Source organism: Lepidochelys kempii, chromosome 12 (genome assembly GCF_965140285.1).
Source record: "Lepidochelys kempii isolate rLepKem1 chromosome 12, rLepKem1.hap1, whole genome shotgun sequence".
NCBI classification, from domain to species: domain Eukaryota; kingdom Metazoa; phylum Chordata; order Testudines; family Cheloniidae; genus Lepidochelys; species Lepidochelys kempii.
Window position 1 is genome coordinate 29,151,858 of NC_136391.1, and position 27,926 is coordinate 29,179,783.

General features: G+C 40.4%; 1 protein-coding gene across 4 annotated transcripts in view; it reads left to right on the forward strand.

Moving 5' to 3' along the window:
- Positions 1 to 27,926, forward strand: part of CDH8 (cadherin 8) — a 196,542-nt gene that overhangs the window by 72,178 nt on the left and 96,438 nt on the right. For all 4 annotated transcript variants that reach the window (XM_073307975.2, XM_073307977.2, XM_073307974.2 and 1 more), the window contains one exon: positions 18,561 to 18,680. In XM_073307975.2, the coding sequence (XP_073164076.1) occupies positions 18,561 to 18,680 (120 nt within the window). The remainder of the gene's footprint in view (positions 1 to 18,560; positions 18,681 to 27,926) is intronic.

A 27,926-nucleotide genomic window follows, 5' to 3' on the forward strand; every position in this document is an offset into this window, starting at 1 on the left:
CACAGTCACAATGGTGAATGGTGTGCACAGTCACAGTGTTCAGGAATAATTTGAAATCATTCTCTTTTTTCTGAGGAAGGAGTGGGCTTCATGCTCCAGAAAAAGCCCTGAGGAGCACATACAATTCACCCTTACCTCAACCCTCAGTTTCCTTCCTTTCAGCTCTGCCACAATAATCATCCTTCTAGTCCATCTCAGCCTCCATCCCTCTTCGATGAGACTGAATGTTCTGTACAGTTTTCATATTGCTTTTGTAAGCAGTGTCAGGATGAGCTCCACCCTGACATCTGGTGGTGAGGTGTGGCACATTGTGGAAAAGAACTTCAGGGGCCGATCTCATTTGCATAGAATGAGGCCATAGCTGCCCAAATGGTCACTTTGGCTACTGTGGGATCCCCATTGTCTCTGTTATTGGGGCAGGAAGAATAAATTGTTATTACCCTGATTATGGGAACTGTGCTTGGAACTGTACTTGTCCTTTTGTTATGATGGAGGGATTCACCATCAACTAAGTAGCACTTGCTAGGCAAGGGTCATGGGTTCCAAAACTCTGTGAATTGAGAGAGGTTGGGGACAAGTATTAATACTTGGTGGCATGGGCCCCTGAATGAGGGCCTTACATGCTAATTGCACTTCCTCCTCTCCCCACTGTGGAATATCAGAGCTAATTTTGATTCCATTAGGAGCCTAGTTACAGGCTGCTGAGCTCACTTTGGGCTAATGGTGCACCAGCACTGAGGATCCCGTGCTACAAGCTGAAATCACCAAAGAGCTGAACTGACTAAGAGCTGAAATCACTGAGCGTTGTGTTAAGTAGTGGGGAGCCTGAAGATATATTGTGGAGTAGTTTGTGGGACGGCTGGAGTGCCTTGTGGACAGGCTGGTGGAGCAGTTCATAGGACGGCGGGAGCTGATTGTGGGACGTGGAGCGGAGCAGTTCGTGGACTGGCTGATGGAGCAGTTTGTGGGATGGCGGGAGCTGTTTTTGGGCAGTGGAGCGGAGGCGAGCGAAGCAGTTTGTGGGGCGGCTGGCAGAACGGAGCGAAGGCCTATGGAGCTGTGGGGTGGTCAACTTCAGATCATGTAAGGTGCCCCTTACCTCTTTCCTCCCCTCCTCCCCATCTCCACCCAGGTTGGGAGGTAAAGCTCTGCAGATAAACTTTCGAACTCTGGGGCTGCCATGACCAGAGACAGAGACTTTTGGGTCATTGGACTTTTGGGACTTTGGGTGATTTGGGGTTGCTGGACTAAAGAACCAAAGGGAAAGAGCATGCCCCAATTTGCTTGGGGTCGGTTTTTTTTGCTCATGGGTTGTGTTACGAATCCTGTTTGTGGTGTTTCCCCAACATAACGCCACATTGTTTCTCTCTGTTATTAAAAGGCTTTTTCCTACACTCTGACTATGTGCTTGCGAGAGGGGAAGCATTGCCTCTTGGAGGCGCCCAGCGGGGGTGGTATATATTTGTCCCAGGTCACTGAGTGGGGGCTCGAGCCAGTTTGCATTGTGTTATTGGAATGAATCCCCTAGATATTGAACCCGGCCCTTGTTGCTGCCAACTCTGACGGGCAGAAGGGTTACACTTTGATCTCCTGAGGAGCCAAGGGTGAGAAGGCAGGAGGAAGTCAAATTTGAACGCCTGTCTCCTGTGTGGCAGCATATGGTAGCAGGGCTGCTCACAGGAGTGCACTTGGGAAGTAGGAAATAACTTGCTTTCAATGGCATTTAAGCTGCATTCTTACAAATATGTTTAAAACATCATGAGACCTAAAGGGACACATTTTGGAAGAGAACTCAGGTAAGAACCCCTAGAAAGAGATCCAGATAAGTATGGAGAAGAAAGGTGGAGTACCCAGTGGTTCACTTGTTTTTAAATTTGTTCCTGAACTTGCATCGTCTGTGTAACAGCCAAGAATGATGCCATAATGTACAGATGAGTAAGCCAGCTTAAAAAAAAAAAAGAAGAAGAAGAAGAACCAGGTCAAACTGAACTGATCCCATAGTGTATAATTGAAAATTCCTGGATAAGTCCCCCTTCTGTGCTTCCTTCTCCTCAACTGTTGTCAGTTCTGTGGTGGTATTCGGGGAAGGAACAGTGAGCTAGGCTCCATAGTTCTGTTTTGAGCAAAGGGTGCTTAGAGGTCTGCTAATGGTCTGCGGCAAATGTTCAGGAGAATAGAAAGATGCATTGAATAGAATGACAGATGTGCTGGTGCAGGGAAGGAGGTGAGAAAGAAGAAAGAGGGAGACTGGAAAAATGAATATTCACATTTTTTGGCTAATTTCAGACAAACATCCAAACGTTTCATGGATTATCTGACCTAAACAAAGTTCCCCATCACTTGTCATAATAAAACACAGTACATAGTGTGATGCAGCATGGCAGTGCACTAAAAATAAATTGCACCTGCAATGCGTCAAAAAATTGAGTGAGTGAATTATTTTAGAATAATCCAACATCTCTTTATGATGATGTTTCTCAAAGATTTCTTTCTTGGAAAAAGTCTTTCTTGGAAAAGAGTTTGGATTTTCAGTTTAGTATTTGCTATTATTGCAGTTTTAATCTGAATGTATGTGCTTTCTTTGGGCCAAAATCTGCCCCCAGTTGCACTACTGTATATCAGGAGTAATTCCAATTAATTTGGCCATCTGTTATTTCACACGTACAAAACGGACATATTTCACATCAACACGCATATAAAAAGCATGTGGTACACTCTGTGTGTGTGTGTGTGTCTGTCTGTCTGTCTGTTTCCCTTTCTCCCAAAAGTATTAATTCTATTCCAGTTACAAATTGTTTGCCAAAAGGGACAAAATGTGCTGTAAATCATCAACATCCCAAGTCTGGTATAAAGAATGATGGAGTAACTTGGTAAATTGTAAAGTTGTGATAAAAACCCAAGATGTAATATTATCAAGTCCTACCACACTCTCTTGCTCTTCCCTCCCTCCCCCCCATATATAGAGATAGATATAGATTTTTAAGACACCGTGCATGACTGTTAAATCAATGATAGTCTGTCACAAAAATGTTGACTAAAAGGACTATCTTACTAAGGTCAACTACAAATTAGCCCAAAGGGTAAACTCAAAGGTAGTGCAAAAGCTCAGGGAAAAAAAAGTCAATGTTGTAAAATATGACTACAATGTAACAGCGGTTAGAAAATGTATATCATCACTTCCTCTTGTTGCACTACTTGCTCATCTTGTGCATAATCAACTTCTTGAACTCTGGCACTGAGGAGTCACTTAAATAAGGGATTTTTTTCAAGAAATGGAAATTATATATATATCTTTCATGTATATTGTGAATAACCTCAGTGGAGTTTATGAGAATGAAAGGTAGATAGGCAATAATAAGCATGAGAGAATCAGTTAGGATACAAAAGGCAAAAACAACACCACATATTCTTGACCAACATTTTAACTTTTATTGAGGTGTTTTTTTGCGGGGGGGGGAGAGAGAGAGGAAACTATTGATCACCTTTTTTAAAAAAAAGTTGTAATTTCTTTTGTACCTTTGTACTTCTTGGTTTCAATCACCTTCAGAATTGGAAATTTCAAAATTACTTTTGTTCGCTAAATGGCTGAAGTGTGCTTGGCAGTGTGTGTAGAGGAAGTCATGACACTGTTCCCAAGGAGGTTATAATCGGAGGGTGTATTCCTACCAACATTTTCACTAGAGAGTATACTGCAAACTACTGCAAGTAGTCCCACAGACTTCAAGGAGAGCTGCTTCAATCCAGGGCACTCCTCAAAGTAGCTAGCACGGCTGGTATTTGCAGGATTATGCCCTTAGGCCTGGTTTACACTAGGAAATTAGGTCGGTATAACTATATCATTCAGGGGAAGTGAAAAACCACACCCCTAAGCAATGCAATTAAACTGACCTAACCCCCGGTGTAGACAGCAGTAGGTCAACAGAAGAATTCTCCTTTCGACAAGCGACCACCTCTCAGAGAGGTGGAGCACCTATGCTGAAAAGTGTGTCCCCTAGATGCAGGTAGTGTCTTTGCTAAAGTGCTACAGGTGCACTGCTGCAGCTTTTTAAGTCTAGACAAGCCCTTAGCCTTGATCTCCGTCAATACAAAAACTCCCAGTGACATCAGCAGAATTGAGTCCTAAAACTTAACTATGCAAAGAACTGGGTGAATAATTTATAATGATTTATTAGGGAAAAGTTGCCTCTCTTCCTGTCTGTGTATGGTCTGCAGTTTCTCGGATGTATTTGTTCTTCCAGAGGATACACTGTGCAAACTGCCTGCACACCAGAATAAGGGGTCAGAGCAGAGCCAAACTACACTTGCGGGAGTTGGGGGAGAAATTGCCTCCCAGAGTTCCTTGGAATGCTGCTGCTACATCTTCCCATCGGGTGCTGTGTACTTCTCCCTGCATGCTGGTCCTGCCCAACAGGCTGGGGGGAGGGGCATGGCGACACACTCTTTGAGGCAATATGCACTACTGCATTGTTGGCAGGGCTGCTTGTGTTCTTTCCTGATTCTGTGCCCCTATGTACAGGTCTGTCAGAATCTGTGCCCAGGGTAATTTCTGCAGAGATTCTGGTCTCTAGATCAGTGGTTCCTAAACTTGTTCCTCCACTTGTGCAGGAAAAGCCCCTGGCGGGCCGGGCTGGTTTGTTTACCTGCCGTGTCTGCAGGTTCGGCCAATCGCGGCTCCCAGTAGGCGCGGTTCGCTGCTCCAAGCCAATGGGAGCTGCTGAAAGCGGCATGGGCTGAGGGACATACCGGCTGCCGCTTCCCGCAGCTCCCATTGGCCTGGAGCAGTGAACCGCAGCCACTGGGAGCCACGATCGGTCGAACCTGGGGATGCGGCAGGTAAACAAACCGGCCCGGCCCACCAGGGGCTTTCCCTGAAGAAGCGGCGGAACAAGTTTGGGAACCACTGCTCTAGATCAAACACAGGCAGTTTGTTGCCAGTATTCTGTATCTGAAGTTGAGCTGTGTGTGTTAGGTTTTTTTTGCATGCCTAGGTCACATGGTATTGTTTTTATTCTGGACTGTGTGAACATAACTTTTCAGGTATCTCTACTTTGCAGTTGCAGGTGTGGTTGCAGGACATGTAAACATACCTGAGCTAGCTTTAATCTAGCAAGCGCAAATACCAACGTCAGTGAAACTGCAGTAACACAGACTTCAGTGCAGACTAGTCACCTAAGCACTCATGTCCCTGGCAGGCTTGTACAGCCCATGGTGCCACAGCTTCACGGCTGTTGATACTCATTTTAGCAAGATTAAAGCTAGCTCGGTTTTGTCTACATCTGCTACAATCACTCCTCTGATTGCAGTGTAGACTTATCCTCTCAGACATGTAGACAAGTTCACTCTTCACAAAGTTTTTTTTCAACATTTTTCCAAATGTCAAATTTTGACAGAAAGAAGATCAAAATTTGTGACTGAAATATTTGCAAACATTCCATCTCATTTTTCAAACACCGATGCTTGTGGCACTAGTGCGGATGCATGGCCAAAGCTTATCGGGAGAAGACACAGATGAGAGGTAGTAAGCCAATCTGCATTACTGCCCAAATATTGAGACACTAGTAACCACCACATGACAAGAGACCTGACTATATTTTGTATTTTCAAATTTTGGTAAATTTTGACAAATTCTAGTCACAAGGCACCACATCCAAAGTTTGTCTTGTAGAGTATCAGAAAAATAATCTCATTATGTGATAATATTCTCATAGATGCTTATATTAATGTAATGTAAATATACCTGCTCCCTTTTTAAATTCATTATTGATAGACATCAGAACTTCCTCCTCCCCAAACTTTGTGGAAGAACAGCCTTTAATTCAGAAGTGGATACAAATTTTACAGCTCTATGTAATTGACACATTTGAAATTTGGAGAAGTCAGATTCAGACTCAATTCAGAATCTGAACTTTGTGCCTCAGTCCAAGTTTATTTTAATATTATTATTTTCTTTAGGAATCCGTACCTCTGCCTTTGTTTAACTGCTGAATCTGCAACACTTAATGTTTCTCTGTGAATACAGATGAGCTGTTGCCTGTGGAGCTAAAGTCAATGCCACTTTCTCATGAATCAGCCTGTAGAGGACTGCTGGCTGGATGATTTGACTGTACCCTTTCCCTGGAGGCCAGTGGTCTCTGCTGCCATATGCTTGCTCTCTGCTGGCCTGAGGGAGCAAGAGTTCTGAATCTGCTCCTGCAACCTGGCTCATATTTGCTGGCGTTATCAGGCTTTGAAAAAGACACACACACATACACATGTGCATGGGCGCATGCACATACATACACAAAAAACACAGAATTGAAACTGCAAGGTTGTGGAAAATCTCTTATTTTTATAATGTAACATTTTAAATTAGTGAATTCCTTGTGCATTCAGCAAGGGCTATTTTATTATTGTTTATACATATAAGTGTGTGTGTGTGTACATATGTAATAAATAAAAAAAAATATACACTGCACCTACATGAAGCTTCCTTTGTACGTCAACAAACAATACAGTAATTTTTCTCTTCATGGAAGTATAACTGTGTAGTGATTATCCAATTTTACTTTCTTTGCCTGGGGACCTTGCAATTTCTATGCCTTAGTAGTTCTATATAAAATAGGCAATTCACCTTGTTTTGTATGAGTGCTGATGAAATAGTCAATTGATTAGACAAATGCCATCTTTTAGAAAGTCCTGGACAATAGAACAAGTATTTTCTTCCTCTCCCACAAATACTATTAATGTTCTATAATAACAGCAATGTCTAAAAGGGAAACAAAAATAATGTCTAAAAGAAAAGAGAGTTCTTTTTAAGAGAAACATAAAATATGGTAAAAAGAAAAGGAGTACTTGTGGCACCTTAGAGACTAACCAATTTATTTGAGCATAAGCTTTCGTGAGCTACAGCTCACTTCATCGGATGCATACTGTGGAAGGTGTAGAAGATTTTTTATATACACACAAAGCATGAAAAAATACCTCCTCCCACCCCACTCTCCTGCTGGTAATAGCTTATCTAAAGTGACCACTCTCCTTACAATGTGTATGATAATCAAGTTGGGCCATTTCCAGCACAAATCCAGGGTTTAACAAGAACGTCTGAGGGGAGGAGGGGAGGAAAAAACAAGGGGAAATAGGTTACCTTGCATAATGACTTAGCCACTCCCAGTCTCTATTCAAGCCTAAATTAATTGTATCCAATTTGCAAATGAATTCCAATTCAACAATTTCTCGCTGGAGTCTGGATTTGAAGTTTTTTTGTTGTAATACAGCGACTTTCATGTCTGTAATCGCATGACCATCAGCCACACTATCAGAGGCTTGTTCACCTGCACATCCACCAATGTGATATATGCCATCATGTGCCAGCAATGCCCCTATGCCATGTACATTGGTCAAACTGGACAGTCTCTACGTAAAAGAATAAATGGACACAAATCAGATGTCAAGAATTATAACACTCATAAACCAGACGGAGAACACTTCAACCTCTCTGGTCATATGATTACAGACATGAAAGTTGCTATATTACAACAAAAAAACTTCAAATCCAGACTCCAGCGAGAAACTGTTGAATTGGAATTCATTTGCAAATTGGATACAATTAACTTAGGCTTGAATAGAGACTGGGAGTGGCTAAGTCATTATACAAGGTAACCTATTTCCCCTTGTTTTTTCCTACCCCCTCTTCCCCCTTGGACGTTCTTGTTAAACCCTGGATTTGTGCTGGAAATGGCCTACCTTGATTATCATACACATTGTAAGGAGAGTGGTTACTTTAGATAAGCTATTACCAGCAAGAGAGTGGGGTGGGAGAAGGTATTGTTTCATGGTCTCTGTGTATATAATGTCTTCTGCAGTTTCCACAGTATGCATCCGATGAAGTGAGCTGTAGCTCACGAAAGCTTATGCTCAAATAAATTGTTTAGTCTCTAAGGTGCCACAAGTCCTCCTTTTCTTTTTGCGAATACAGACTAACACGGCTGTTACTCTGAAATCTGTCATAAAATATGGTGAATTCCAGTGCTGCCGCCTATGATGCTACAGACTGTATTCTAATGCTAACAAATGGTCACTTTGGAATTTATAAAGCAGCACATGCAGGCTTTTTAACGGCATCGTCTTATAAGTTGTAGTTGGATAGACCTGCCAAACTTAAAACTAAAAAGACGATGTCCTTTCTTATTACTTTCATGAGTCAAATCCATACAGTAGGTAACATCAACAAGGACAATTTCCAGAGAGAGAGCTTTATCTATCTCAGTATGAAACATTTTACTTTTCTTAAGATCACCACTGTAAGAAGGAAGCATCACAATTCTAAAACAATTAGTTTATGCACAGGAAATGGTAAAATATGCAGCTTATTCGATTTCACAACCATGCTTCCATTGCTCCTCATTATACAGTCGTAAAATGCTGAAGGCTGCCAGCTTGCTCTATTGTCTATGTGCTGTGCAGAAGACAGTTTTCTTCTATGCATAGCAAGCACCTTCCAGATTCTTAGTTACACTTTTCCAGACAATATATATATTTTCCATTTGCTTCACATTATAAAGGCTCATTAGAATGACAGATGAGCAATCTGAAAACATTGCTTTGTTGCTGTGTGTGTTCCGGGGTATTTAATTGTTCAAAGAAAGTTTTTGACTCATTCACAGTTATATTAACATTTCTTCCAGTGTCATTAGATTTCTAGACTATGTACACTTCAAGTACATTAAAATAAATTACATTTAACATTTGGAAACAGAAATTCAAATTCCACTCTGTTATACTGGTGTAAACCTGGCATGACTACTTTGAGGTCAGGACCTCAAAGCAGCAAAATTCTGCTGATGGAGTTTGAAAAGAATTTGGCCCAACATTTGTATTCCTTTCATTTACTTCAAAGAAACCATGAAACTAGGGTATATCAGAATAACTTATGGTGATGTCCATGCAGCTGCTGTTATGATTATTTTGATTTTCCATGATAAGACCATTTTAAAAAAATATTACCAATAAAACTGATTTTTTTCGATTGTAAGTTGTTTGGGATAGGGTCTGTCATTTTCTATAGGTTTGTAAAGCACCTAGTACAAGGGAATTCTGATATCACAGGCTTTTGGATACTTCTACAATACGGATGATAAATAATATTATTAATAATATGAAATTTGCTCTTAGCTTTTTGATAGTATGTGTGAATAGTTTAATAGCTTTTATAAATTTCAAGGCCATAATGGCCAATTGTGATCAAGTCTGATGTCCTGTATAATGCAGGCCTTAGAACTTCCCCAAAATATTTCCTAGACCATATCTTTTAGGGGGAAAAAAATCCAATGTTTATTTTAAAAATTGTCCATCACCGTGATAAGTTCTCTGAAAGGTTAATTACTCACTGTTAAAATTTTACACCTTTGTCACATGTATATTTCAATTTTGATTTAAAAATGAATTCATATGAAACATACCAGTTTCAGAATGTCTGCTTCTTCCACCATATATATAGTGTGGGTAGGTATACAATGTATGTGTGTATATATATACGCATACATATACAATATATTATGGAAGAAGCAGATATTCTGAAATCGGTATGTTTCATATTCTCTACAAAATTCTCAGCAAACAAATATAAAAATCATAACAGTGCCACCAAATTACAGCTGCAAAAAACCTCGTAGCTCATTAGTTTATCTTTCTGTCAATATAGGGGGTTTCCTTACAATACACTATCTAATGCTTCATGCAGTAGTGTGAAATGTCTCAAGTGAAGGGGCTTCTGCTATTTCCCTTGAGGTACTATTCCACATACTGTTAGATCTTGTTGTGAGGAAGATTCCCCTCCGCCCCCTGTCCCGCCCCGGCATGTTATCCTACATTTTCTTAATTATATCCCATCGATCCTAGTTTTACCCCCTTATACATGACTGAATAATGTCTCCTCTTCATCTCTCAAACAAGGTATTTATAAGGCCATCATCACTCAAGTATCTAAATTGTCTCTTGGTGGTAAAGAAGAATAAACAAACTATCTTTTGACCCCCCCTCTCTAGGGGTAGCTTGGTGCAAGATTCTGCACACAATTTTAGTATAAACACTTTAGCTGCTTGTATTCTCTTTCTAGGCCTTTTACAGTCAGTCCCTCCCCACCTGTCATCTCTTACTCACTTTTGAGATGGTGACTCCCATTTTTCAATTGGGCTGGTGCTGTCCTTCACTTTTAAATTTTTTCGACGACTATCTTGGTGTTTTCTCCCAGGCTGTCCCTCATGCTTGGTGGAATTTCTTGTGAATGCCTACAAAGCTCCCTGATTATCCTTATTCAAATAGTTCTTTACAACAATCCTTTGCTTACAAAAAAAAAATGGTGTGTTGAGACCCACAGACTGTTATCCTGGCCAATACAGTCTCATTGTTTCCTTGTGTTCCTCTGTACTCCGACGTCTGTCTGTGTCCATCTGTTGTCTGTCTTCTTGTATTTAGAATGTAAGCTACTTGGGACAGGGACCATCTTTTTGTTCTGTTTGTACTGCACCTAGCAGCACTGGGTCCATGATAAGTGCCTCTAGGCTCTATGGAAAAGCAAATAATAAATAACAAAGTGGTCACACACTTCATAGCTTCTTTAGACAGAAGTTGTTGCACACACCAGGGGCTTTGTACGTTCCTCTATTCCACCCCATATGCTCCCTGTGAGCTATCTTCCAACCCCTTCTATTTCAGAAATTCCCCCAGTCTCTCCCCTGTCAGGGGTTCTGTGTGTCCCCAATTTCTCCCTTCCTCTGATACCAGCGTTCTCAATCTGACCCTACTGGTGTTCTGTGTTCCCCTGTTTCCCTGCTCCCTCCATTCTAGGCCCCCCCCTTCACTCCAGTGGAAAGGACTCTGTATGTGCCCTATTCTTACCTTCACCCCATGTCAAGGGCTTTGGGTATCCCCTTCCCTTATTCCCGTATTCCCCAATATCCCACAACGAGGATTCTGGGTGCCTCCATTCCCTCTTTCCCTCATTTTGGAGTCTTCTATTCTCCCTGTGACAGAGGCTGTGTGTGCCCCCATTTTCCCCTTCCCTCATACCAGAGCCCTCCTTTTTACGTTATGGCAGGGGTCTGTGTGCACTTCTGTATGTTTCACCCATCTGGCTTTTCTCTGTTTAGGATATTTACTTACTACTACTAATATGTTGCATTTAACACTCCTTATATCTGAGAACTTACAAACAAATCAAACATTAATTAACTGAGTCTCTTTACACTGCAAGTATTTTTTACCTATTTCACAGACATGGAAACTGAGATGCAGAGAGGTGCTGTGCAGGGTATGAGTAGGACTATGAATGGAACCCAGGAGTCCTGATTTCTAGTCCTTTGCTGTAAATTGTTGGACACACAATTCTATTTAGCATGAATTCAGTATAGTAAAAATAAGAAAGTGTACATATATGAATTAAACATATTGCATTCATGGTGACACATTAAAAATTTCAAGGAGAAAAAAAGAAGAGTAAGTTCCTTCAGCTTCAAGGCAGCAATAATTTACATGTCAAGAAGTTATACAGGTTTTTATGAGATTATTGCGGTGTTATTCAATAAAAAATAGTTACCATGACAACAGCTGTCATTCTACCTGTGAGATTATAGAAAAGAAGGACAATCAGGCAAAGGGTTTATTTGGGAACGAATGCTTATCTGACCTAGTGAATACAAACAGCATGTTGTTTTGACCATCGTTGACTACACAGCCATTATCAGCCAGAGTAAAATGCTAGCTGCAGATTTTAAAGCAAAGTGAATCTCATAGAAAACATATCTGTTAGTAAATAGTGGCAAGTACTTTCTTTATGCAAGTATACTGTTAATGCTTAGCTAGAATGGTGATTGGATCTCCTAATCAGTTGGAGATTTCAGCCTGACCCGGTTTGGGGAAAGGAAAGACTACAGAGGATGTTTTGTTTTGAGGGGTTTGTTTTAAGTTCCAGAGAAACCAAAAAAAGCACAGTCCCACAAGACTTCAATATAGTCACATTTCTGTATTCCCCTAGCCATTACAATCTTTCAACAAAATGGTTGCTTCATTGAATATGGATTCATGTAAATTTCAGATGCTGACTATTTGTTCAGTCCTCCAGGATATACAAGTTTTATTTTTTTCCAATACACACATTTCACTGCCACACCAAAATCTTTGCTTTCCTACTCCCCGTGGCAGTGTGTGCATTTTTCTTTCTGACTAATGTGCAGAACCTGCACCTTGACTTGCACATAAAAAGCGTAGCCAAAACAATAGAACAACACTACCCAAGCACACACATCTTATTTTTATGGAGGCTTTTAATCTTAGTTTGTCAGCAAACAGAAGCCTCCTTACCTAGTCATATAAAAATACTTTTATCATTAACTGCGTCTCTGGTTGTTAGCATGTGGCAATGGGAACCTATGAAACCTGACACTAACAGAGCGAAACAATCAGCCATGGTTAACAGTTAAATCACATTAGAAGTGTTCATTAATTAAAATCTGTCGAACCTCTTTGCAGTCCACATTTAATCACAGTGTCATTAGCATAGCAGAAATGTGTCTCAGGAAAGATGCCGAAAGTTTTAAAATTAATATGCTAATATTTTCCCAGACATCTATCTAAAAATGTTTTTGTATTACATACGGCAGTATTAGGTATGAACACAAAAAGGAGAAACAGTGATTACGTTGTTGGACTAGATTATATAAAACTGCTAAATTATTATAATTAGGACAACAGCAAGTTGGACTATAACAGTGGCTTTCTTGTGAAAATGGCACCATGTCAAATTTATAGTCTCTAGCTAAATTAGTTTGTTGTAGCATTGACAAAGGAACAAACGTGCCAAATGCAGTCAAAATTAAACACTAACGGAAAATCCTGGTCTTTTGTTTTCTGGCTAGATTCTGGGACACTAATTTTCAAATGACAAACACTGAGTGCTTAGCTATGCAACCTTGGCATTTTCTCAACGTGGTGGTAGGATTTTTTTAATGGAAAAAAACATACACAAATGCATCCATTGCATATGTATATAGCAATATTTAGGTATATTTAACATGTAACTGCCTATCAATTGCAGAGCAAATCCTATTGCAAAGTTCATAGTCTAAGTTTCTAGTCTGAGATCTGGGGAATTCTGCTGAGTGGGGAGGTGTCTGTGGATTCCACAGCTCAGAGCGGTAGTAATCCCATGTGCTTGTAGTACTTTCCCATCTGTAGGGTGGGGTGGTGATTTTCATAGTCCTGCCTTCATGTTCGCGTAGAAGGAAACCACATGGAGTTGGGCTCCATAACATATGGGGCATGGGGGAAGGTAGAGTCAGTGGCTTGTGAGCTCTGCTAAGATCCGCCTGTCCCAGTTCTGAGGAGGGCCGTCCTCCACAGCCATGGATGGGACAAGATTTGCTTTGGTAAGCACATGTATCTCCAATTAGTGTCAATATGAGCTATATGTATGGGTGTGGCATACCTCACAACTGCCACAGCCCAGATGTAGGATGCAATGTGAGACAAGGATCCAAAATGAGGGACACAAACTGCTGTGTGATTCACTCTGTTAGTGTATATAACTCGTTGTGTAAATCATTTTCAACAATAAAAGTGTTGGGGATGGGACACCACATTTCTATCGAACAGAGGTCATCTTGGAACTAAAAGGAAGTGGTATCCCTTGAGATGTGGTTCAGGAAATATGAGGTATGGTGTAGAGAATAGATCCTGTGGCTGGAAAATATTCTGCCTTTCCAATTCTGCCAGTGGTGTATTAGTTTTATTAGGTAAAAAGACATTGACTTTAAAAGTCACCTGCAAAGAAAATCAAACGGGCTAATGACCTTTTTTCTTTCTTTATGATGTATAAATAAGGGCTATGAGAAAATGGCTTGTTTTTATTTATTTTTTATTCTTTTATTTGAGAACTATAGGTCTATTGGTGACAGGAGAAGAGGTAAAATTATGATATCACAAGAGAAAGGAAGCTGGAGGCTGATCAACAGAGTAGGGAAGCAATTTTGCAACTGGATGAATTGTTTTTGTTATGGCATACTTAGCTCCAATACCTAATGATCACTTGGGGCAGAGGATGCCTTTGTAAAAGATTTAACACATGCACCTTCCAATTAAGGTATGAGAGCTCAGAACAAATATTTCTAAGATCCCTGAAAAAAGATCCTCAGCTAAGAAAGGAAAAAACAGACTTGACATGCCAAATATTCCTAAATGAGCAATAGAAAAACTATTTTTAAACAAAAAAATAAACCTTTCAGATCTTCTTTCTACATCAGAAGGAGAAACTTGGGCAAAAGAAACCCTCAGAAAAGTCTGTGGTTTTGTTCCTTTGTTTCTAAAGATAATATCATAAAATTCAAAAGGAACAACCACGAGGTAAGAAGCACCTGTGAAAGTTCCAACTGTTCTCCAAATGAGCTACATCTTATCCCTGCCCAAGCCACATCCTCTAAGAGTCTGACCACACCCCTACTGATGTAGCAAGCAGGTTACATTTTGCAGCTTCTGCCACTCTCCTAGAAATTGAAAATATCTCTTCTGCTATTTTAGCCTAATCCAATTGGGGTGTGCATCAATCTCTCTCTCTCACTCTCTCCATTGTCACTCGGGGCAGCAGCTACAGAATGTAACCTATTGGGAGGGTGGGGCTGTGGCCAGGTCTGTTCAAGAGGGCAGAAGTAGATCAGACAAGCTTACAAGACTCCCTATCCTGCAAGATGGCAAAGCTGATAAGCACTGGGTAAATTATAGCTAGAGTTTGAATTATACAAGAAAGCCAATATCACTTTTAAATATATGAGATGATTCTAGTTTATAGGGTTTCTTCAGGTTAGCAACAAGAAGAAAGTCAAGGAAAGTGTGGACCCCTTACTGAATGAGGGAGGCAACCTAGTGACAGAGGATGTGGAAAAAGCTAATGTACTCAATGCTTTTCTTGCCTCTGTCTTCACGAACAAGGTCAGCTCCCAGACTACTGCACTGGGCAGCACAGCCTGGGGAGGAAGTGACCAGCCCTCTGTGGAGAAAGAAGTGGTTTGGGACTATTTAGAAAAGCTGGACGAGCACAAGTCCATGGGGCCGGATGCTCTGCATCCAAGAGTGCTAAAGGAGTTGGCGGATGTGATTGCAGAGCCATTGGCCATTATCTTTGAAAACTCATGACAATCGGGGGAAGTCCCGGACGACTGGAAAAAGGCTAATGTAGTGCCCATCTTTAAAAAAGGGAAGAAGGAGGATCCTGGGAACTACAGCCTCACCTCAGTCCCTGGAAAAATCATGGAGCAGGTCCTCAAGGAATTAATTCTGAAGCACTTAGAGGAGAGGAAAGTGATCAGGAACAGTCAGCATGGATTCACCAAGGGAAGGTCATGCCTGACTAATCTAATTGCCTTCTATGACGAGATAACTGGCTCTGTGGATGAGGTGGACGTGCTGTTCCTTGACTTTAGCAAAGCTTTTGACATGGTCTCCCACAGTATTCTTGCCAGTAAGTTAAAGAAGTATGCGCTGGATGAATGGACTATAAGGTGGATAGAAAGTTGGCTAGATTGTCAGGCTCAATGGGTAGTGATCAATGGCTCCATGTCTAGTTGGCAGCCGGTATCAAGTGGAGTGCCCCAAGGATCAGTCCTCGGGCCGGTTTTGTTCAATATCTTCATAAATGATCTGGAGGATGGTGTGGATTGCACCCTCAGCAAGTTTGCAGATGACACTAAACTGGGAGGAGAGGTAGATACACTGGAGGGTAGGGATAGGATACAGAGGGCCCTAGACAAATTAGAGGATTGGACCAAAAGAAATCTGATGAGGTTCAACAAGGACAAGTGCAAAGTCCTGCACTTAGGACAGAAGAATCCCATGCACCACTATAGACGAGGGACCGAATGGCTCGGCAGCAGTTCGACAGAAAATGACCTAGGGGTTACAGTGGATGAGAAGCTGGATATGAGTCAACAGTGTGCCCTTGTTGCCAAGAAGGCCAATGGCATTTTGGGATGTATATGTAGGGGCATTGCCAGATTGAGGGACATGATCTTTCCCCTCTATTCGACATTGGTGAGGCCTCATCTGGAGTACTGTGACCAGTTTTGGGCCCCACACTGCAAGAAGGATGTGGAAAAATTGGAAAGAGTCCAGCGGAGGGCAACAAAAATGATTAGGGAACACATGATGAGGACAGGCTGAGGGAACTGGGATTGTTTAGTCTGCGGAAAAGAAGAATGAGGGGGGATTTGATAGCTGCTTTCAACTACGTGAAAGGGGGTTCCAAAGAGGATGGATCTAGACTGTTCTCTGTGGTAGCTGATGACAGAACAAGGAGTAATGGTCTCAAGTTGCAGTGAGGGAGGTTTAGGTTGGATATTAGGAAAAACTTTTTCACAAGGAGGGTGGTGAAACACTGGAATGCGCTATCTAGGGAGGTGGTGGAATCTCCTTCTCTAGATATTTTTAAGGTCAGGCTTGACAAAGCCCTGGCTGGGATGATTTAGTTGGGGATTGGTCCTGCTTTGAGCAGGGGGGTTGGACTAGATGACCTCCTGAGGTCCCTTCCAACCCTGATATTCTATGATTCTATGAAAATAACTAGAGGGTCAAACAAATCATTGCCTCTGTAGACTGAATTCCCTGCACACACAAGGGACTCCTTGCATTCTTCTACCCCACCCCCCATAGTCCCCTACACAAGCTCCATTTGCCACACTCACATCCCCCTCTATTTCAGGGACAACCTGCAACTCTCCTCGCACCTCCTCCCACACTAAGGGATTTGGGTACCTCGCATTACCCCTTTCACCCATGCAGGGCCATCCCTAGAAGGGTGCAGGGCCCGGGGAGGAAGTGATGGATACGTCACTTCCGGGACTGACCCATCCTTTTTGGATTGAGCAATAGTAAGAGGTCATGGGGGATTCAGCGCAGACACAAGGCAAGGGACTCAAGGCTGACCACAAGCTCAAGGCGAGGGACTCAAAGTAGGCCACAACCTCCTTCACTTCCAGTAAGCTGCACCAGGATCACCCTCATCATACACCCTTCCTCCCCTCAATGCTCATCCATCCCCAGCAACTCTGTGTATCACAACACTCCCATATTCCCTGGGACCCACCCATGCAGCACCTCTAGCTACCCTAGGGAACCCGGCACTCAGCTATTTCCCAGGGAATCATCATTTTCCCCTGAACTCTTCCCTATATCCAGCCACCACTTTCCCTCACAGACACCTCCATTAAGCTAGTCCACCAAATAGCCCTCAGACACCCAGGGCCCTCTCCTAATCACACCGTACCCTCGTCACAGCTGCCAATATTTTTTGTAATTCCATTTTCTACCCCTGCCACTGCCTGAGATAATGTGTAGACACTGAAGAGGGTAGATATACGTAAAGTAATTACAAACATGCAAATTAGCCCCCTACATAATTTGCATAAAATGTCAAGAGTTGCACAAAACTTGACAGCTATGAATCTCCTCATATGGGGCAGTAAAGGGGAGCAAAGTGCATGTAAAGAGCAAAGGGAGACCCTGCACTTAGTGTTCCCATACAGGAGTCAGGCATAACCTGGGTTCAGCAGCACACAGGGACAAAGAGCAGGCATGAGCCATCATTTATAGCAATGCCAACAGACCCAGAGAGAGGGCACATCTTGGTGGATGCTGTTATTCTTTTCCTTGGCAAGCATATCTCAGCTCACAAGAAGCATAATTCAGCCCTCAAACTCTGTCTCACTTTCTCATTCTCTTTCTCTCTCGATATTGTGTTTTTTGCATATGAACTAGCTTAATTAGTGTCATCATTATTTTTTTAAAGTCATTCAAAAGAAGTCGCTGCAACAAAACCATGAAGCACATTTGAGTTTGATTTGATGTGGCTTTCTACACAGTCAGAAGCCAGAGTGTGGTCTGAGAAGGAAAATGAACAATTTCTTGTCATGTCTTTGTTTATTTTCTTTTCTAGACAGGTTAGTGAAGGCACAATGGCAGCTAGGAAGTGGACCCCCTCAGTGATGGGGAGTCATTTCAGAAACAAGAGATAATGCCTTGACTCTGGCCACATCAAACCATTATTGTAGCTGGAAGCTAAAGAAAAAGAGAGAAAAATCCTTTATATTATTACTTTTCTATGCAGCCACTGTAAGTTGGCCAGGTTCTTTCAAATGTGCTTTTTCAAAACTTAAGTGCAACATATTATATTGTATTACTGTATTAACCTTGTATTTCGTATCCCTTTGATATGATTCCCTTTGCAAATGCTTGAAGTCTGCATAGATCTAACCGTAACTTTAAAATGCATTCTATAAAGGAACCTTAAATAATACAACTACTAAAAAGGTTTTGCTTTATCTAGAACATTAGGCTGGTGGCATATTTCTTCTCAAAGCATAATGTTTTGTCTGTGCTCTCTGAATAATGTTTTAAGTCATAACTGATTACTTTTTCATTTTACTGACATCTCTCACTTCATGAATTTCTGTATAGATTTAAACAAATTGATTTTTTTCATAAAGAAACATACAAATCTCTGGCAAGAACTGAAATGTTAATTAAATATTCTTTTAAACTAGGTACCTTTGTTACTAAAGTAACGGCCACAGATGCAGATGATCCAGTTTATGGAAATAGTGCAAAGCTGGTTTACAGCATTTTGGAAGGACAGCCTTACTTCTCCATTGAACCGCATACAGGTAGGTGACCCTGAATTAGGACTCTCCAGGTAACAATATACATAAGAAGCAGCATTTTCTGAATATTTCACTCACTGCACTTAAACACGATATGTAAAGAGATGTCTGTCAGCATTAGTCAGGCTGTAATCTATGAGTATCTGATTCGTTTCCAGTCGTGATCTGATGATGATTTAAAAAAAAATCCTCTATTAGTGATGCTGATAATAATGCCAAAGCCAATACTGTAGAAGTTACTGAAGCAAAACGCCCATTACTGTATGACTAACAACTGGTTAGGGACTGTCTGATTTGGCCTGGGGATTGTCATGAATATATTATATTTTTTAATAAAAGACTTTAGAATTTCTGGCTAAAGACTGTAGGGTTTGGCTTGGGTATTTTAGTGAATATAATGTGTGCTTTCATTTAGAAATATTTGTATTCCTTGATTGGATGGATCTGGGGACAGAGAATATGTTTTATTTGCATGAATTTGAGATGGCTTTATTTCTCATCATTTGCAATGCCATTAGTAAATGTCTGATAATGTAGGTCACTTCAAAGAAGCGCTAAAAAAGCCAACCCCACATTGTTTATTCTGCTTATGCCACATTTAAAGCAAAAAAGCTATTGAGAAATGTTTTGGAGAGATTTGTTCTGTTGTCTTTTTTCCCAATGTTAATTTTCATATTTTTTCATGTTAGTTACTGTAAGTCAGTTGTGCTGGCCTCAGAAGGAAAAGAAAAGTCTAACTAAAATTACCTGAAATAACTTTGCCATTCATAAGTAAAGCAGCCATCTCATGCTTATGCAGATTAAATCTTTCATCAACACCAAAAAGTTCTGTTCAGAAGAAATTATTAGATGATGCTCCTAAATCAGTTAAAATGAGCCCGATTTTTACCTTGCTTGACACACCAATAAATTCCTCTTGGCTTCAGCTGAGTTGCACAAGGAAAACTGTTGTTCATTGACTATAATAAACAGAGGTGTCTGTGAGCCTATAATAGTGTGTTATGCATATAATATGACAGAGATCACTCTAATAAAGTGTTTTCATGTGGTCAGAAGAAAAATCAAAAGCAACCATGGCTATGGAACTGTCCTTTTGCAGCATGGTTTATTAATACATTGTATGCCTTACGTGAATCTCAGGTCTATGAAAATCTCTTCTGAATGCAGCACAATGAAATTATAGTGATTTTCTGTTGCCAGAGAGAAACACGTCCATTGAATGGCATAGGGCAGTCCCCTCTTCCCATTGAAGAATTTTCTCATCCTAGCTGAAGTACCACTTAGTCCCTATATCGTGCATCCGCATATATGTATGTAGGCAGAGGCCTGACCATGCAGAGTCCCTTTTGGGGCCTTAGAACATATTATTTGGTTTCTATAATACCTTTCAAACATAAGATATTACAAAATATTATATATAGTAATGACTAGAGTTAGATATATTGGTATATATCTAGTGCAACAAATGTAGTATTCAGTGTGTTCTGTGCTTCAGACACCAGAATCTTTCAGGAAGAAAAATAGTTTAAAGTGGTCCAGGAGGTAATAGCCATAGGGTAATATAATAAAATGAAATAAAGGAAAACTTCGTTTGAATATCGAGGCAGGGGAACCCATACCTAACAGTGAGATCTTTTATACTGTGAAATTATTATCAAAGTGAAGTAGTAGAATTCCCATTGCTGGAAATATTTGAAAGACCTGGTAAAGCACTAGAAAATAAACTGTACAGAACAATATAGCTTTAGTCAGAGGATGCATTAGAAGACTTAATAGGGCTTTTTAATCACCAATTTCTTGGATTCTCCAAGGAGCAGCTCCTGATGCACATGTTCATAAGTCCTTTAGCTGTTCTCAAGAGCTGTGCAAAACTAGCAGCTTTCAAAGAGGAGCTGAAAAGTGTTTTGTTTATCCAAGGTGAAGCTTTTTCATTTATTTCATTCAAAATGACCTTCATGGCAAAAATCCCAAACCTAAAATGTTGTGAATTTGCCCTCGGTTTATTATTTATATTTCAATTTTTTTTTTACCAATATTGGCTCTTTTTCTTTCTGGGAAAACTGCTTAATACAAGAAATAACAATTTATCTTCCAGGAAAGCAGATGTTTATTTTCATGAAAGCCAGTAAAATCTCTGAGGATTTTTTGTGAACCTACAAATCATGATTTTTCTCCTGTTTCATTAGTATTACATTTCCCCACCTCATTTCCACTCATCAACAGTGCTATCAGTAGCAGTTCAGTGAGTTCTTTTTATAAAGGTGATAAATCAGTTCTCTAAAATGCATTAACTCATATAGGGTTCAATTGTGACAGATCCTGAATAAGTGTGCTGCCACAGAAGTAGTCCCAGGGACCATATTGTGACCCACAGTCCGGGTCCAGGATTCCTCCTTACTCTATGGGAGAAATAATTTTCCCCAGATTTAAGTTTGGCACAGATTGTATCCCCTTCATCACCAGCGCATCTGATCTGGCTCACATGCTGTGGGGGAGGAGCCAAAACTCTACCCTTTCCCTGCCCACTTCCTCCTGACCTGTGTGGGAAGGGGAGTGACTCCATGGATGCTGCTCTCTGACTCATGTTGCTATGTTTAATATGGCCTGTCAGCACAGAGGAGTGAGAGGGTTCCTTTCTATTTCTGTACACCAGTGCATACCAGATCAGATCATCCTGTCTTTAAATTTTAAAACAAATTGCAGTGTCATGCTGGGGAGTTATTGGGGGTAGATCCTAGAGGAACCATGAGCCATACTAAATATTAAATCATAGAAATGACATCTGCATAACCTTGTTGTCTAGAATATAAAATGGCTAAACAAATACTCATTGACATAAAATTTATCTGGCACATCAAAAGTGAATACTAGCCTTGTAGAAACTACAGCTTTGCACTGTTACTGTTGAAATGGAGTATTCAGGTAGACTAAAGTTTTATAGTCAAGGGGCTTCCAAAGAGTTGCACTGGTTTCAGAAACTGAGGAGGAAATATGCAGCAAGTTTTCCTGATAATCTGAGCATCTGGGAGTAATAGGATTGATAATGCCTGATACACACCAGGACACTTTTATGGTTTGTTGCATTCAGTCTCAGAAAGCCAATAGTAATAGATCAAATATAGTTACAATTTCCTAGCAGTTTGTGGCATTGTAAATTTCACCTTCTCCAGGTAGCGATGAATAAAACATGCAAATGACAGTATTCTCTGTGCATTTCTGGAGTTCAGCAACTTTACAATTTGAATAGTAAAACTTAAAAATTAACATTAGCAGGTGAAGTGGGGGGAGGATGCATATTAACAAAGACAAAAAGTCTGGGTCTTCAGAGGAGCAAGCAGAATTAAAGTAGACATCCTGGGCTCTTTCTTATATGTGTCTAATCTTAGAAATGTGAGTGCCTCACAACTAGTATTTTTTTCCCTTGCTGAATAGGCTAGGACAATGTACTCCTAATACGCTAAGCGTGGGAATATTTGTGGTAGTTTAACTCCTGAGAGGTGTTCAGATGCAGTGGTGATAGGGCACTAATATAACAACTTAGAGTAGTTAGAGTATGATCTTGCCAGAAACAGATGTAAAAATGAAGGAAAACCTTCAGAAGGAGGCAATTTCAAGTAGCGTAGCTGATTTCTGTTTTTTCCTCTGTGGTTCCATTTTCATACATCCATATGAAGTGCAGGAGCTTTCCACATATAATACAGATATTTGTGCACTCATATTATTTCTACAATTCTGTGCCACAGATAAAAGCATCCCTGTATGAATGGATGCATATAAAAATGTGAACTACTTAAAAATCCATATTTATATTTTCCATCCCTCAGATGTTGCAGTACAATATTGTCTGAGATGACTGTCTTTTGAAAATTTTCATCCAGATTCCTCTCTGTGGTGATGCCAGCGCCTAGTGTGGTGTTAGAATGAAGGTGGCTTGTTGCCTCCTCTATTCAGGTTCAGTTTCTGGCACAGGCTAGATTTATGCCTGTTACAATGACCCCTATAGTTAGTATAAAATCACAGAACTGATAGGATCTTCCCTAGTTACATCATCTCCTGCTTCCTTCCTCCTCTGGCCCACCCCAGCCCTGGAATATCCTCGTACACTGGGCACCACAGCAGAGATGGTTAAGCGCAGGGAGACTCGTCTCTTTGCCTTGTGTACACTGTAGAGGCCTGCTGTGCCTGGGGATATTCTTTGGGAAGCCTTAGGGCTGCCTTGCTTCCTCTTTGCACCTGCCTACCTGCCATAAATGGGCTACAGGATCTTGTTGAATCAGATCCTTAGTCAAGACTCTGACACTGGTTTTCAGTTTGTTTGGCACATTTCTGTGTGGCTGCATGTATAGTCATAAGTATTGGTAGAAGACCCCTGCTTAAAACAGTCATTTTCCATTACCTTTTATGAAAAATGCATTTTCATAGTATTCCATAGTATTTCTCAAATTATGATTTTCCAACTCTATTATGTAGGTTATAGTGCACATCCCAGAAAGTAATCCAGTCTTTCTATTAAATGTCATTATATTATTAATCTTTCTATTAAATGTCATTATCACAGTTTGAGGAAAATACTTTCTGGATATAATTCTCTCCTCCTTTCCACCTGCATGGTTTCTTCTACAGATGAGTTTTAACAAGGCTGTTAATTCATAAGTTAGAGAGGAAAAATAAATAAATATTTTTTAAATGAAGATTTTGTATGACACCAAGTTATGACACCAAATTAGTGATGTAACTCTCACTGGACTAAATAACTGTCACCTCCATAAATCATAACTATAGCTTGTCAGACAGATATATGGAGCCGTGGCTTAATTTTTCCAATGTTCGGTGTTAAGACAGGATTCTGATATTATTTATAAAGGTATGCAAATTGCATTTACTCTCCAATAAGTCACTCACTTACAATTTTTTCCCCAAGAAGAAGCTCAAGAATAGTTCTCATTTTTCAGCTTTTCCTAAGATATTAAATCACAACAGTCAGTTTTACAATATGATTATCATAATGGAACATAATCTGAAGTGACACGGTGTTCTACAATATAGAGGTGTCAGAGAAAATACATTTTCAACTGTCTGACTTATTTACATTTCATATGAACTTATTAAAATACTGTAACTCCTACACTGTCTTTGAAATAAAGTTTCGTGAAGGCTGCAGTTTAACATATTGCTTTATTATACTAGAAGGCACAGTATATTATTCAAACGGAAACCCTGATTGTTTATAAAGCAGTAAATGTTTTACATTTTAAAAGAGGCTGTCTTGGAACTGCTCACTGGGGCCCTGTCTACACTAAAAAATTAGTGTATTCAATTCAACCTAGGTATGTGGCTCAGAGCTGTGAAAAATGTTGTGCCCTGAGTGCGGCAGTTAGGACGACCTAATCCCTGGGGGTAGACATGGCTAGGCCAACAGAAGAATTTTTACCCACTCTTGGAGAGATGGATTAACTACACTTAGAAAAGCCCCTTCTATCAATGTAGGAAATATGTGTCCTACGGTGCTACAAGCTGCACAGTGTAGTGCTGGTACTTTAGACCTGGTCTGGCTGTCATGGGTAGAGTCTGATTCAATAAAACTGAGATAAAAAACATGGAAACCAGGAGATCTAGAGAGCTGAGGTCGTTTGTCAGAGAAAAATGGAAACTTTCACGCAAGGTCATTGACTTGAATTCAGCCCTGATTGTTAGTGACTGAAGGGTTTCCATGATGCAGATGTGTTGAACATCCGTAGGAAACCAATCCAATTGAGAGATGACAGGTGTTCATATCACACACGTGTCCTCCATGACTAACTCAGATTGCAAGTCTTAGAGAATCTACAAAATACAAACTATATCCCGCCACCGTTACTTGTGTTGAGAAGTACCTTAGCCATTCACTGGTCCCATTAATTTCTGGTGAGCCAAGCAAGGGCTGAATTGAAGCCACTGCCTACTGATTTGAATGGGACTAACCACTGTGTGATGTGCTCTCACCATGAGTTTCTAGGTGGAATTCAATGTGTCTGGTTTTAAGCTACAAAGGCCTAAATGGTTTGGGACTTGGTCCGACCCCTCTCCCTAGGCCATATTGCTGAAGTTGAGATACCTGGTGGTTCTCAAGCTGGAACATACATGAGTAAGCCAATCTAATGGTAGATATTGCACCTGCAAATGGGCATGCCTGAGTCTTGTATTTTAACTCTGATCATTCTTCAGTCTTTATTTGCTCCCTCTCATTTCACAACCATGTTCGGAATAGCGTACAAACAAAATAATATAAACAGTATAAAATACATTACATTACAAACGTTTCTGGCACAATTGACTTCCTCTGTCTAGCTGGGAAATCACCTAATTTATTAATAAATGCTACATTCTGTATAGCCTTAGGAAAAATGACCCTAGGAGTACTGCGAGCAGATATAAGGTTCTTCATTATAAAAAGGCTATTGGAAAAACTGGAGAAAGTTCATAGGTGGCCAACAAAGGCGAGAGTGATGAAAGAATATGATGTGATGAGAGATTGACTAAACTTTATTTGTATAAACTGATTAAAATGTGATTAAGGGAGGATATGAAATCATTGCACAAATATTAGACAGGTGTTAATAAGAGGGAGGGGAAAGGACTATTATTGTAATTATGTGTGGTAAAATGGAGACGTAACATCCTCAGACTAGAAAGAGAGATGGGGAAAATTGAGCTTTGATACAAGAAATGCAATCTGGAGCTGTGTAATGAACTGCCTTGGAAGGGAGATGAACCATTTTCTCTAGACAAGTTTCAGAGTAGCAGCCGTGTTAGTCTGTATCCGCAAAAAGAAAATGAGGACTTGTACAGCCCACTGTATTTTCCACTGAATGAATCCGATGAAGTGAGCTGTAGCTCATGAAAGCGTATGCTTAAATAAATTTAAGGTGCCACAAGTCCTCATTTTCTCTACAGGCTTTCTAAATAGTTTAGAATTAAACCCTACTGGAATTAGTACAGAGGGAGAAACTGCTCTGTGTTCTTCTGGGCTTTGATTGAGCCATGGCTCTGTGTCTCTCTTTACCAGCTAATGCTGTGTGGGAGCTGCACTAGTTATTGCAGATTTAAGTTTTCATTTAAAATAGTTTTTTTGTAGCTTTCTAGTTCTTTTGATTGTGTATTGAATGAGACTGAATGTTGTGCTGTCTTAATAAGCATGCAGACAGAGTGAACCTGTGGTTTAAATTCTATTCTGTTAAATAGGTATAACACCTACTGAAAATAATAGGATTTGCACCTATGTAAATGAGAGTCTATCTGGGCAAATAACCAATTTTTTGGGGGGTGGGGTGCTTTGCTAGCAGTTCTGAAAAATTGAAAAGAAAAAAGGTTGAAGTCAAACTGACTCCAAACACTTTTGGAATTTTCAGTTAATTGAATAAGTCAATTTTGGGTCAAATAAAACATTTTGTTCAACCCAAAAGATTTTGTTTCCTAGCGTTTTTAATGGGTTAGATTCACACACTAGCTAGAGAAGGGGGTTGTTTCCCCTGTACAACTTTTAGCCCAATGGTTAAGGCATTCATCTGGGATGTGGGAGATTGGAATTCAATTCCATTTCTCTATGGCCCAAAGACTAATAAAATATTATATACAAAGTAGAACAGCTTCAACAGGAGAGACTGAGGCCTTGTCTACACTACAGGAAATAATCAACCTGAGCTACGCAATTTGAGTTACGGGAATAGCATAACTCAAGTCAAAGTAGCTTAGATCTACTTACCACAGGGTCCTCACTATGCAATGTCGACAGAAGATGCCCTCCCATCAACTCCATTTACTCCTCTAGATCCAGTGGAGTACAGGAGTTGACAGGAGAGCAATCTGTGGTCAGTTTAGTGGGTTTTCACTAGACCCGGTAAATCAACCACCGATGCATTGATTCCTGTGTGTCAATCCCCCAGTAAGTGTAGACAAGCCCTGAGAAAGACTTGCCCTAAATACCCTATTACTCAGTAAATAGGGCTGTCACCTGAGAAACCCAAGTTCAAATCCGTGCTCTGCTTCAGGCAAAGTGGAGCGTTGAACCTTGTTCTCCCATATATATCCAAAGTGAGTAGCCTAGCCACTGGGCTGGATGTTAAAAAGGGGGATCATCACTATATTCTTCTTCTCTGTTTTGTGAATGACACCTAAGTCCACTTGTGAATCTAGCTGAGAAAAAAATGTCTGAGAGAATTTGGTGAATTCGTGTCAAATTTTTGAATAGTTTCAGGTCAACCAAAACTGTTTTTTTTGGCAAATAAACTATTCATCTGAAAAATTTCACCCAGCTCCAGCTGAAAGCAGAATTTGGCCCCTTAGTTCTAAAAGAAGTGGAAACTAACTCTCATTTATCAACAAGGGCTGTTAAAAACTGAACCCCAGTGGTGTCAATTTCAATGTTAGAGCTGTTGACATACTTATATTTGACATTTTAGTAGATCCCTTAAGATTGTTAGCCACACATAGGATTATGGGCACAGCTTAAGTGAGCAGAGCCGAGTACTACCTTTTTTTACCTCTCCTCCTCACTATTGCTGGACAAGACAGCTCAAGAGGAATTTTCCAGTGTTGTTATCTTTGAATCTACACTGGTGTGGGGCAAGTCTGTCATGCCTCAACCAGAGAATCTTCCCAGCTCTTTCTTCTTGCTCTTCCTAGTGTTTGAATGGAAAATGTCAGGCCAGGTTGTGATCACAATTATATTGGTGTAAATGTAGAATACCTCAATTTTAATCATTGGTGTGTCCAATCAGAATCTGGTTCCTGTTTCAAAATCTGGGAAGCAGTGATTCATTTTTGGCTTCACTAAGTAGAATTTTCTTTGTTTGACAGTGCTAGAAGCAGTGCTGAAGATGCACTCAGAAGGCCACATTTTCAAAGCAAGTGTGCAGTTTTTCCTGTCACTGTATACTAAGCTCCTTTTATCCTTAGGAGATGTATTAAGGCATTTATAAGGCTAACTGTCCTTAGTAGATCCTGTGAGTTGTCTTGGTGATGACCCAGTGCGGAGAGTCTTTTGCAGAGAGATTGCTTGTGCTGCAGACCTGGGGCTAAATTCTGAAGTCCTTGTTTTCATTCGTGAGTCAAAAGGATAATTCTCATGGGTAAAAGCTGTAGGATCGGGCCCCTTGATCACAACAGGAGAAGAGTTGTCTTTTCATATTCATAAGGAAAAGATTTAACCACTGTGGACGTTTGAAAATAATTACAATGATTTCTGGTTGGAAAATAGGAGTGAACAGAACA